This window comes from Xiphophorus maculatus, chromosome 18, assembly GCF_002775205.1.
Source record: "Xiphophorus maculatus strain JP 163 A chromosome 18, X_maculatus-5.0-male, whole genome shotgun sequence".
Lineage (NCBI taxonomy): Eukaryota > Metazoa > Chordata > Actinopteri > Cyprinodontiformes > Poeciliidae > Xiphophorus > Xiphophorus maculatus.
The window spans coordinates 17,037,092-17,049,851 of record NC_036460.1 but is presented as its reverse complement, the minus strand read 5'-3'; the positions used below and the strand labels follow the sequence as shown (position 1 = coordinate 17,049,851).

General features: G+C 38.9%; 2 protein-coding genes across 2 annotated transcripts in view; one reads left to right on the top strand and one right to left on the bottom strand.

The window, feature by feature from the left end:
- Positions 1 to 12,760, top strand: part of LOC102224491 (multiple epidermal growth factor-like domains protein 6) — a 47,195-nt gene that overhangs the window by 9,084 nt on the left and 25,351 nt on the right. The window contains exons 6-16 of the mRNA XM_023351796.1: positions 1,438 to 1,560; positions 2,947 to 3,072; positions 3,300 to 3,422; positions 4,581 to 4,703; positions 5,275 to 5,412; positions 5,504 to 5,626; positions 5,936 to 6,058; positions 6,165 to 6,428; positions 6,554 to 6,682; positions 8,723 to 8,851; positions 9,265 to 9,393. Coding sequence (XP_023207564.1) covers positions 1,438 to 1,560; positions 2,947 to 3,072; positions 3,300 to 3,422; positions 4,581 to 4,703; positions 5,275 to 5,412; positions 5,504 to 5,626; positions 5,936 to 6,058; positions 6,165 to 6,428; positions 6,554 to 6,682; positions 8,723 to 8,851; positions 9,265 to 9,393 — 1,530 coding nt within the window. The remainder of the gene's footprint in view (positions 1 to 1,437; positions 1,561 to 2,946; positions 3,073 to 3,299; positions 3,423 to 4,580; positions 4,704 to 5,274; positions 5,413 to 5,503; positions 5,627 to 5,935; positions 6,059 to 6,164; positions 6,429 to 6,553; positions 6,683 to 8,722; positions 8,852 to 9,264; positions 9,394 to 12,760) is intronic.
- On the bottom strand, positions 9,456 to 12,690 carry LOC102223724 (EH domain-containing protein 2-like). The gene is made up of 6 exons (XM_005803383.3): positions 12,284 to 12,690; positions 11,995 to 12,171; positions 11,650 to 11,747; positions 10,837 to 11,249; positions 10,330 to 10,494; positions 9,456 to 10,234 (listed from the first exon to the last, which is right to left on the bottom strand). Exons 1-6 carry the CDS (start codon positions 12,502 to 12,504, stop codon positions 9,671 to 9,673), a joined length of 1,638 nt encoding a protein of 545 aa, XP_005803440.1. The 5' UTR covers positions 12,505 to 12,690; the 3' UTR covers positions 9,456 to 9,670.

Below are 12,760 nucleotides of genomic sequence, written 5' to 3'. Positions count from 1 at the left end.
CAAGTGCTGAATACACATTCTTTATTTATTCTAACATTATTTCTAAATAAACTATAAAGCCACTCTTTCTTTTAGTATGAGCATTTTAAGTGTGGGTTCCTGAACGTTGTTTCTTCAGAATGTGAGCTTCCAGGAACTTTTAATCTACATCAACTGTTTTACACACGTTTCCACGGTGATGTTTGAAACCCACGCCATTGATGTAAATTACATTCCTTGACTCTGATAATGAAAACAGTCAGTTTAGGTAAAAGGCAACTGTAAACCTACCAATACATTGCCTTCTGTCTGACAGAGCATGTTAATCAGAGAAGCAGTCAAGAAACCCATAGTAACTCATGAGGACCTGCAGAGATTCACTTCTCACTAACTATAATTATTAATCGTGCTCTCTACTAGGAGATGTTAAAGTGGCCAAATGTAAATGGAGCTAAAAACAGGGTAATATTAGAACTGGGTTATAACTCTATAGAGCTTTAACTTCTGGCAGGTCAGCAACCCTGATCTAAAAGCCTGTTACACTGCAGGATTTAGATCAAGACTTTAAAATGAGTGAATGTCATCCAGTCTGTCTAAGCTTGAGCTAATTTGTGAACAAATTCAAGGAGTATCAATGCTTATTCAAAGCTTGACAGGTTTCCAGAGAGCTGATAATAACTTTGCTCTCTATGCACTCAAGTACGCTATCATCCATAAAGTTGCATAGTAGGAGATGACAGCCATAGCGATGCTTATGAGTATGTGTTGTCCAGACGTGAAGTGAAGTTTGATGGTTCTTCAGTATAACATTCAGTTATTTTGTCTTGACAACTTGTTTCTGTCTCTGTGGATCAGAGGCATAAGTCTAACACACATGCAGCCGCAGGAGAATGCATTCAGGAACAAGAGATTTCACACATATTGCGCACACACATGTTAAGCAATCTAATATTCACCCAAAGAAACTTAGTCAGACCAAATAAATCTTACTTATAGTATACAACTATGAGTGTTTTCAAAAAGAGAGTGTTTTGATGATCAGGATTAAAAATGAATGAAACTTGATTAAAGCTCAGAGGATAATAATTATACTTACTGAGGGTTCATTTTGTTGGAGGACTTTAGCTCTTTTATAAAACAGCTGTCAGAGATTTGCATGGACAAGATATTTTAATCAAATATCTAATAAGAAAATAAACTAGCTCTCAAAAAATAGAGAATCTCTGTCTCCTGTCTGAATTGTATATTTTATGTTTTTGATGATTTTACTCATTGATTTCATGAGTCATTAGTTTGGTGTTTATAACAAGTCAGAACTTTACTCTGTAGTTGTATTTAGTTTTTGTGCTGTTTTACATGAAAATAGACATGCTTCATGAATGCTTAGATTTTTCTATGAAGGCTTGTTAAAAGTATGTCTATAACCCAATATGTTTTTAATATATATATTTTTTCCAGATATAAATGAGTGTGATGAGCTCAATGGAGGATGCCAACAAACTTGTGTCAACACGGCAGGCTCTTATCATTGCGAGTGCAGCGAGGGATTCCGTATGCACTCTGACGGTCGAACCTGCATTGGTAAGAAAACGGTACTGCAAATAGGAGTTTTGCAAAAATTACCGGCCTGATTGTTTTGCAGGAATATTTTGGAAGTGTAATTATTGTTATTAGTTTCCAATGTTTGCTGCTGTCCAAAAAGGGTGAAACAGACAAATCAAAATATCTGTCATGTACTTCAAATCTATGTATTAGAAGCATTTGTATCAGGAACCATTCAAGACAAAGTCAAATCAGAGACAGATACTCATAAATGTTCATTTAAAGGATTTTTACTTGATCAAGGAGGGAATAGGATGATTTAACAAACTCAGTAAGTTTGCCTCATTCTCTGACAACAGAAAATGCCTCACTTATACAGTCTGTGTCTTTGGATAAGCTTGCTCTATAAAAGCATCTGACGCAATGGCTCTTTGCAATACAACACAGGAAACAATCATTTTTTGCAACGTTGAAGTGTCAGAACAAAGTCACAGCTAGGAAAAGTCATAAAAAGGTTACAATGAAGTTTCTACAGACAAATGTTGCTGGACATTTGTCTCTAGACATGAGGTGATCTTACTGAGTTTGTTAACTCATCCTATTTCCTCCTTGATCAAGTAAAAATCATTTAAATGAACATTTAAAATTTCAAATAAACAATAAATGAGTCATAACAAAAAAACATTGTGATCAATAAATGCTAAATGATAATGAGTAGGTTATCATTATCATTTTACATAGGTAAATATACCTATGTTACTCATCATACTACTGATGGGGAGGTGATTATCAATGAATATATGGTAATAAGTGAAACAGAAGTAACATAAATGTAATGATGTGGTAAGTAAATATGTAATTATAATAAATTATTAGTAACATAACATTTCTCTAGCAATATGTTCTTTACCTTCCTATTTGTAAAAGAAAACATGTCTTTTTTTCAGTGTTATAGCTATCCTTAATGCTCAGATTTGTAAGGGTGCCAAATGGGGACCTAATTGTATCTGCTAAAGTAATCAGTCTTAGAATGGTATTTTACTTACAGTTTTACTACCTGTCTTTGTCATCTTGCTTATGGTGAGAACACCCAAAAGGCATATGGCTAGTATTCCTGTTTGGCATGTCATTAAGTCACAGAAATGGAAATTACCTTAGAGTAACCACTGTAGGAGCACTGAATGTAATTTTCAAGTTTTAAGTTTTAAGCATTTTCCCATGTGTTTTCCACAAATATATAGCTGCTGAGTTTGAGGTCTGAAGGCTGTTTTATTAATTAAACTCATACTTTTAGTCTCACCTGTCTTCCTTCATTAGAGAAGTTTTTACTACATTTTCATTTCCACTTGGATAACAGAACCAATGAATGTTTTGCCGGTTTTTTTTTTTTTTTTACCTGCCATGATTCTGTTTCTGTTTTGCTAGTTGTAAATTCTTGCTCCATTTTGAATGGAGGTTGTGAGCACAAGTGTGTGGATGTGGGAAACAAGGAGTACAAATGTGAGTGCAGAAGGAACTACCAGCTGAAACAAGATGGGAGACACTGTGAATGTAAGTGATCTTGTCAGAAGATATTTCATTCATGCAAGCAGACAGTTCATTTGCAATGCCTTGCAAAAGAACACATACTCCTTGAATCTTTCAAGTTTGGTCATAGTAAAACCATAAATTAAAATCTGTTCTCTTGGGATTTGTCCCTGTTTATGAACTGTTGGGTTGTGTATGTCAGCATCATAGACTGTGTGTAAGCTTCGTTTATTTGTTTGTGTGTTTGTCAGTGAGGGACCCCTGTAAGGAGAGGAATGGAGGCTGTGCACAGTTCTGCAACTCCGAAGGCGGTATAGCAAATTGCAGCTGCCGTTCTGGTTTTATGTTGTCTGGAGACCAAAAAAACTGTGAAGGTAAGAAAGATCGGTTTCTGTCATATATCACACATTCACTCAAACACATAAATGCAAATTACATTGGAGAAAATGCCCTATGGCTCATGTAACTAATAATAGTAATGAAGACCTCCACTTAATCCGGCTCTATCCATCACAGATAGAACTCAAAATGGCCTCCAGGTGTAAACACCAGCTCTGGAAAATACTCAAAAACAACCAGTTTTAAAACATTCTTTCTGGATCTGATAATGATAAAGCATCCTGTTTTTATTTGGATGGCCCAGTTTGGATTGCAGTTTCACACTTTAATCAAACTGTATTCACAAACAAACCATTTTGTATCCATGCACTTAATCATTGTGTATCACTTTATTTCTAGGCCGTTAAAAAGTATCAGGAGATTTGCAAACAATACATGTTAAATCTTTTTTATAATTTTATTTAATTTATATTAAACCCCATTTTCATGGGCTGAGACTTAGATTCGGGTTAGTTGCCTTATGCAGATATAAAATAATCCGACCCCCTGATCCAATAATTCAGTGTGACCTGTTGTAGATCAAACTTATTGGAGAGAAATAACCAAATATCTTTGCAGAGTATGAGTACATTATAGAAAATGACTTTAAACCACGGGCTGGTCAAAGTGGGTATGAAACGTCCACCCTACAGCTATGAATTGATGCTTGGTTGGTACAGAGCGTGATGAGGCAAAGAATTCCTTTTCATACCCAGAATAGTCAGGTATTGTTCCAAATGTTCAGTAGCACACAAATCCGCTCCCTCTGTCAGATTTATGTGCCAGAGGGATGGCACATAAGCCATCTATCTATTGATTATGAGCTATCTATTGATTATTTTGTCTCATTTTATACTTTTGCTTTCATCGCTCCTGCCAGTGCTGGTTAGAATCATGGACTGAACCTAATTCCAGTAAATTGTTGGTGAAGATTAACACAAATATCAGATTCTTGACTGTCAGCATGTGTTTGTTTTACTTTGTCTCAAAATTGTCACGTGGCATTCTTCAGTGAATTGTGTGAAGCAAATTGTATTCTGATAGGATAAGCCTACAAATATTGACTTCAGTGATGGTTTTCCACTTGGTATATCTGAGATTAAACACGCATGTCTTCACATCCTTATCTATTAGCTGTTGTCTGTCTCCTGTAGACATTGATGAGTGCAGCTCTGGTCATGCAAAGTGTTCCCATGGTTGTATCAACATGCTGGGCTCCTTCAGATGTGTGTGTCATCCTGGTTTTGAACTCGGTGCCGAAGGCAAGCAGTGCTACCGTAAGTCAAAACACTGGAGCTTTAATATTCCCTCAGAAAATTTAAGAAAGCTTAGAGATTTGTGTTTGTCTCTTTTGTATTTTCTTAGTTCTCCAGAGTAGAAACAGAGAAATGAATCACAGTAAATGGCTTGTGATATGGAGAGTGCTGTTGAGCTAAAATGCGAACTGTTTGAGCCGAAACATGTTTACGGGGCCTTACAAAAGTGTTAATGCTTTTGGACATTTACTATATTTTACCATAGTACAGCTATAAATTCCAGTGTATTTATTTGGGAGTTCATGTGATAGGTCATCAATAAATTGTCACATAGTATTGAAGTGGAAGGAACATGATAAAGACTACTACTGCTTCTAGAAACAGTTCAGGTGCTTTGAAAAACCATTGAGCTGTTTTCTAGAAATAAGTTTTTTTTTTTCTTTTGGTATCTGGAAAACAAGTTGTTTCCAAAATCTCCCAATCATTAAGTCACAATCAGATCCAAGCAGAGCTTCTAAAGTAAGTTTGTTCATTTGTTACACTTTTTAGTTATGGTCATTTCATGTTGTGGTTTTGGTGCTCCTTGTTCCAGGCATTGAGATGGAAATTGTAAATAGTTGTGAGAAGAGCAATGGGGGATGTTCTCATCATTGTGAGCATGCCACTAATGGCCCCCTATGCTCCTGTAACCAAGGCTACCAGTTGGACACAGACAGGAGGACCTGTGTAGGTAAGATCTTTGCTATTCTCTGAAGTTTTCCAATTACAGTTTTAGTTTACTGTCTCTCTAGTCAACACTTAAAACATTGTTCTTTCCTTAGATAGTGATGAGTGTTTGAGTGTGGAGTCCTGCTGCAGCCACCTCTGTAGAAACTACCCCGGCGGCTATGAGTGCAGCTGCAAAGCCGGCCACAGACTGAGGCCAGATGGCTGCGGCTGCGAAGGTGAGAGTGCAGCAGGATTGTTAGCAGATTAGCCTGTCTGGTGTTTTTGTGTTTTTTTATTTTATAGAACAGCTGGGTTGCAATTCCAATGCATGCTTATTAACTCATTGTTGAGAAATTAGCCCTTTGAAGGCTACTTCATTGCAGAGAATGGAAAACAGAGCATATTGCTCATGAAGTAGCCAAAGTTTACTTAAATGTGCTCCAGATGCATGCTATTGAATTTATGCATAGCAGATTAGTTTCAATGTCAATAATTTCCCAGTGCCATGGCAGGGTTGTGCTTTTAATTCTTTTGTCTTCTTCTAGATATTAATGAGTGCCTAGCAGAGACCTCGGGATGTGAACACTACTGCGTCAACACCTTGGGAACCTATCAGTGCTTTTGCCAAATGGGCTTCCGCTTGGATCTGGATCACCACTCTTGCATCTGTGAGAAACCACAACGTCATAACCCCCAGCAAGCAACAATGTGACAAATCAAATCAAACAAATTAAGTTTTGCTCTTGAGCTTCGCTTTGCCATGTGTGTGTTCAGCTCTGTATGGCGGTGAGCTGGGTGAGGAAGAGGAGGAAGGGCTGGAGGCTGACAGGCTGCCTGACCTGCTGTTTCGAAAGACTCCTCAGCTCTTGCATTTCACGGCAGCCCTGCACGTTCGCCACAGCACTGATGATGATGATGATAATGATGATGATGATGATGATGATGATGATGATGATGGTCGTCATGTTAGTGACAGTGACGAAGAATTAGAGATCCACAGAGAGCACAGGGGAGAGCTGAGACTGGAAAGCACCATAGGTACAGTAAAAAATGTGAATGATGAGACTTCTGGGGACGTCTGATCAAATCAATACTATTTTATTGCCCCCTCTGTAAATCTACAGACAAGAAAAGTAATTTGGAGTTTACCATTTCCTTTTCAGTGTGCCTAGAGGGCTCCTTTGGGGATGACTGTAGTGTGAGCTGTGACGACTGTGTGAATGGAGCATGTAGTGAAAACAAGGACCAATGTGCTTGCTCGGCTGGCTGGACAGGAATCATCTGCAACGAGAGTAAGGACAGTTTCTTTTCTTTTTGGTGTAAACTCCCTATGCTATATCTGGATAGCATCAGAGTTCTGTTTGTTTCATTAGAAAAAAGTTGGTTCTAGTGCAAAAATTCATAATTCACAACTGCTCCTTCTGTTTGCTGACTGGCCTGGGTGAAATTCACCCAGAAAAATGAAGCTCAATTGGAGTCGAGCGGAATTGCATAGGAAGGCAACGGTCAGGCTAGTTCTCAGAAAACATCTAATAAACATCTGGGATCAATTCTAGTTGTCAAGAAAACTTTCACTTGTACACCATGTAAGACCCATGTGTATTAAGCATTCAAACTTCTGGACATATTTTCAGAAAAACAATGTTGTCTGCGCAGGTACAATCAAGGCCAGAAATATTAATACCCCTAGCTGATTTAAATTTCAAATTATTTTCTTTCAACCAGGATGTTTGTTTCAGATTGGAAATGAGGCACACGATTATGAAGTAATATTGATTTTTAAAAAGTGTCTAAACATTTATGGTATCAATATTTTAATAAGAAATGACAAGTTGGAAATTATTTATGCAATTGTACAACAATAAAACCCTTCTTATAAGTGCTGAGGAGCTTTTTGAATGTTTCCATTGGCATTTTGACAATTTATCTTTATTGATGTGCTTGAAATGTCTAATATGAGGTTCATGTTTGGAGTGTGGGCCATTCCAAACCTTGACATTACTTACAATCAGGAGAAACATTTGGATAAATTAAATAATTTAACTCTAAATCTGCCAAGAGTACAAATAATGTTATGCATTTGTTATGTGACTGATAGCAAGAAAACCAGGTTTGCAACATAGTTTGACCTGAAATGCCCTTCTTAACCACCAGTTTTCATAGTATAATTTACAAAACAAATGCATTATATCTAATTAAATGAATTTAAATTGGAGCTTTAAACATAGTAATAGCACTTGTAACATTTTACACTCAAACCATGCTGGATAAATAAAAACATATTGCAAAACAATAAACATTTTTAACTATGCTTAAACTGAATATGCACAAAATTTTCTTGAGAAAATATTTTACCGAGCATGCAAATATTTTTACAACCCTAATCAACTATACTGGCAAGACTAAAGCACATACACTCAGCCTGGTTTTACAAGCAATATTTCATCATCCAGGTCTGTGGAACAACCTGAAGCATTATTTTTGTTTGTTAGTAAAAGACAAGATAGCGCACAGCATTCATCGATCCAGAGCCATGGATCAACCCCTGTCGTTTCTTTAGAGTGGGAGTCTGGGGTTATTTATGTGCTCCATAACACAAAGGGACCAGTGAATAAATCTATCTGATGCTGGAGTGTGGCCAGGAGCCACAGCAAGACTACAGCCTGAGGTCAAGGATGTCCATTACTGGTAAGGAAAGAGATTCCTTTGTTCTGATTCAGGGCAGTAACTAATAGCTGTCTTTGGTCCGAGGCAGAAGGACATGTGGGATAAGTACATTTGGAAGCTATCTGTCACTTCTTGAAAGTGGCTCCTGGTGTTTAGATGCAGACTCAACTATGTTGTATTAAATACTGTATGATCATATTCATGAACTAGTTGCAATTCTAAATGTTACATGTTTCCTTTCTGGCCTCCTCATCTTGTATTTCTTGTACCTCGTATTTCTTTATAATTCAGTACAGGGAATCTCTGCTTTTCTGTCATCAAAAAGCATGACGTTTATGCTTCTTCAGTTTGTTTTAAGTAATCTTCCTTATGGAGACATAAAAGAGCCGTGAGGAAAGTGTGAGGTGGAGTTAAAGCAGGCACTGTAGGAATGTTGCTCTTTAACACATCCTGCTTGTTTGTGCCAGAGTTGGTTATGACGCCTGTGAGAATAAGAACCTCAGATGAGCACAGGATCAGTTGCTGACCACTTCCTAACATTAAATGTGTTGTAGTTCTTGTTTTATGTTTTCGTGGCAAAGAAGTCTCCTTCTTTTAATTCATTGTTTAGTTTTGCATCTACAGTACAAATAACAAAGAGGATTCTTTACATTGTTTGTCTCCAGCTTGTCATCAGGGAAGCTACGGGAAGTCCTGTAACAGCATGTGCCACTGTCTGAATGGAGGCTCATGTGACCCCGTGACTGGGAAGTGCCTCTGCCCTCTCGGGGTAAATGGCCAGTTCTGCGAGGAAGGTTTGCATTCTCATATTTTGGAACCACAAAATTCTGCCTTTGAGATTATGTGTTTTTTTTTTTGTTGAAAGTTTTACTGGGATATAATACTGAAAAGCAAATGGCATGGCCCATATTATAACTAAAGGGTCATGCAATCAAAAAGGACAAGGTTGTAAACATTTGGTAAAATCTTTGCACCATATATAAAAAGGACAAAAAGATTTCAGAATTTTCTGGAACCAGAATTTTTTGGAAAGTACAAAAACAAACTAGGACAGACAGGGATCAACATACTCTGTCCCAGCTTTTTGAAACTTAACCAAAATCCTTTCCAAATAAACTAAAACATGAAAAGTTGACACATAACATGAAGTCCACTTAGGAGTCATCTCTAAATGTAACAAGTTCTCTGGCACTGTTTTCACTCACAGGTTGCCTGAGGGGCTATTTTGGAAAGAACTGCAGACGAAAGTGCAAGTGCCCCAACAATGGACCCTGCCATCGACTTTATGGAGCCTGCCTCTGCTCTCTGGGATTATATGGTCGTTTCTGCCACCTAGGTTTGTGAAAAGTTGAAGGACAGAAAGGGTATTATAATGACGAAATATTGTAAAACTTAAAATAATAATAAATTTTTTTTTAATAAATTTACCACACTTTATGTTAGAGAGGACAAAATCTGATAAGTGCTCGAATGGACAGTGATAAGTTTATGAATATATAAAACACTGCACATTTTTATGGGCTCCGCAATCAGTAACATCAGGTTTGCTTAAAATATTTTGTACAAATTATACAAGTGATGTCTCCTCAGTCTTCTTGATTCTGATAAAAAGATTATGCTGGTGCACTGCTTGATGTATTAAGCCGCTTGGAGGGTGGAACCAGGTGGGAAGGAAGTTCTCTGGGCAACCAGTGTCCGTCCAGCTTCCCCTCAATCAGGTGGACTGCCAACGCAAATTCCTCGTTGTCCAGCATTCCATCCCTGTCTACATCTGCCAGTCTCCAGATGTGAGCAAGTACCGAATTGGGCAAATGAGTGGTCGTCATCCACTCTTTGACTTTGGTGCCACTGAGTTTGCCATCATGTGGACTTAGATTGTAGAAGATCTCATCATATTTAGGTTTGTATTTCTCCACAACCCATTCATCAGAATCTGCTTCGCTGATCTCATCATCTTTGAGCATTTCCTTAAACGGATCTCCCTTGAACTGATCACGCCGGAATGTTCCCAAAAATTCACCATCCAACACGGCAGGTAGCGATTTCTTCCTCTGCTCTTGCTGCTGGAATAAAGGAACCAGACTGGCTATGTCAGTCGTTAGCAGTTTGTTCAAGGAGTTCATCAGGCTTGGCTTCAGAGTCTTGAACTTTGAAAAATCTTGACCCAAAAGTTTCTCCTGAAAATGGATACAAACTTGTGAGACTCACTGAAGGTAATAGGACAGAAAAATCACATGAAACATTTTATTTTAGTTAGAGGGAATTGTTTGACCTGCATCTTGGTGCAGTCAGGAAAGTCACCAGCTGGGACTCGATGCTGTTGCTGAATCTTGGTGAAAATAACAGGAAGCTCATAGATCAGGTTGTGCTTCTTGCTTTCTCTGCAAAAAATTGTTGGCATCTCCTGCTTTAGATGGCTGATAATGTGTGCATGAGCCTAAGAAAGGAGCAAATGAGAAGTTCATATTCTCTCATTGTGGGCATAAATGTTAACTTTTGGGCATTAACTTTAAAGCCACTGTTTTTTTCATCATGAACTGAAAACAAACTTTGTTAAAGTCTTTGTAAAGCACAAAACAATGTTGGACAAGGTTTTATTTACTGTGGATTTCCTGTCATCTAAATAGAGAAAAAGTTTAATTTACAATATATTAATATATATGTTTACCTCCACTTGTATCAGAATAAATGTAATCATAATGGCATGAAAACTTCTGATCACCTTAACACCAGGTGAATTTATAAATATTAACCTTAAAATATGAGTGAGATTTTTTACCCTGACTAAACGTGCTCTCTTCACCAGGTCGTTCAGCTTTCTCACTGTGGCGTTACGTGGCAGGTTCCTTATATCTGTTAGTAGATCCTCTTCCTCCAGCTCTATTAGCTTGTAGTGGTCGCACCTCTGCCTCGGCTCTGACCAGAACGACCCAATATAAACCCGTAAGATTTCAGGGGTTCGGAACACTTTCCCCAGCGACCACATGAGGGCGCCATACACTCTCATGAGCTGTTGCGAGTCCACCCTGTCAGCTTTGTTGAGAACCACACGCAGCTTGTCCTCGTAGCCATACAAAGCTCCAAAGGCCCTGGTGAGCTCATCGGAGAACTCCAGTTTGTGTGCATCGAATAGCAGGATGATTCGATCCACACGCTCTGCAAACCAGCGCAGTACTGCTTGAAAGTCATAGCCTTAGGATAAAGAAGAAAAACACAAGGTTTTCATTAGCGTATCTAATGGGGAAAGCCATGCAGCCTTACAGCATGGAGGAGCATGCAGCAGGTCCCAATGGTCCTCACTGGTTTCTAGCCATTACTGTTACACCCACAGAAAAATATGTCTATAAAACAAAGCAACGGCTGCTCAGTTACTCCCTGCTTGTCTCCTCACTAACGTCTTTCATCTGATTTGCCTCTGACATCAGCTGAGTGATTTATGATGGGCCGGTCTTTTCTACTTCATTACCTCTTCTATGACCGTACTCCTAAAGGAATCTTAAAGCCACAGTGTAGTCCACCCTTTACTGTGCATGTGAGAATTTCTGGAGGAATAGTGATTTGCTATACCAATGCCGAAAACAGTCTGTCTTACCTCGGCTAAGTTTTCGTTTAGCGGCAGTCAAGATCCCAGGCGTGTCGATTATGCTGATACTCTCAAGGACTGGATTTGGCATCTGCACACACTGGAATCTGCAAAGAAAAAAAATCCATTTGAATTTGGTGTTACATCTTAGTTCATTGGTCTCCCAACAAGCACTGGAGTGAGGTACCAGCGCTCCTGTAACTGCATGGGAACATGGGTACATAGGATGGATTGATGTTTGAATATCACTGATGATAAATAATTGGTGATGAATCATTATTGAGAATTTCCAATACATCTAGACATAGAGATGTCCTGGACTTAACCTTTTCTCTTAGGCTTTGTCTTTCTTACCTGTTTAGAAAAGAATTTCCGAAAGGGTCAAGGTTGCGAAAGGGTTTCTTGGGATCCACTGTGATGGCGTTCCCAGGGGTGACTCGCTCCTCTTCTCCGTACATGAGTGCAGTGAAGCAGTCAGTGGTTGGCTCTGGCCCAACTCTGCTGCCAGGGAATTCTTCCTCTAACAAATACCTGCAAATTCAGCAGACATAACCTACTACCAACATCTGCCTTGGACAGAGCACCCGCAGCCTACTTAAGATGGTTGACCTGTATTACTTGTACGTTTAGTTTTGAAGCTTACCTGATAAAAGTCGTCTTTCCCGTCGAGTACTGACCCATTACCAGAACCATTGGCTTGTTGTCAAAGTCTGCATCCTCATAACTTGGTGAATGAAAATGATGAAAGGAGTAGTGCTTCTCAATAGGCAGCAGCCTCTTGTAGTAAAGATTCTTCAGCTCTTCTGTCACAATGGTAACATCTCCCAGTGTTTTCGGGCTGCTCCAGAACCTCCGGATAGACATGTTGAAAACGTTTCCCTGTTCTCTTCGTGAGGTGGACGTTCTTCAGAGTTTAAAGACCAAACTGGAGAAGTGAGCGCACAGAAGGAGTATGATCAGAATCCTCCAGCTGTCTGCTCCATCCTGCAAGCGGGGACGTTGAGAGGGTGGAGAGGGTGTAACCGGAGGCTGCAGCTGCACCTAACAAGAAGCCAGTGGTGGAGAGGGACTGGGTGGAGTGCAGTTCAGTGTTTGTTAAGTAGGGACTATCTTGGCAGGA

Excerpts from the sequence above, each read along its gene's own strand:
- LOC102223724 (XM_005803383.3), bottom strand. The coding sequence starts at position 12,504 with ATGTCTATCCGGAGGTTCTGGAGCAGCCCGAAAACACTGGGAGATGTT. Across the intron at positions 11,250-11,649 it reads TAAACGAAAACTTAGCCGAG|GCTATGACTTTCAAGCAGTA; the intron begins GTAAGACAGACT and ends CTTTATCCTAAG. Across the intron at positions 10,235-10,329 it reads CTGACTGCACCAAGATGCAG|GAGAAACTTTTGGGTCAAGA; the intron begins GTCAAACAATTC and ends ATCCATTTTCAG.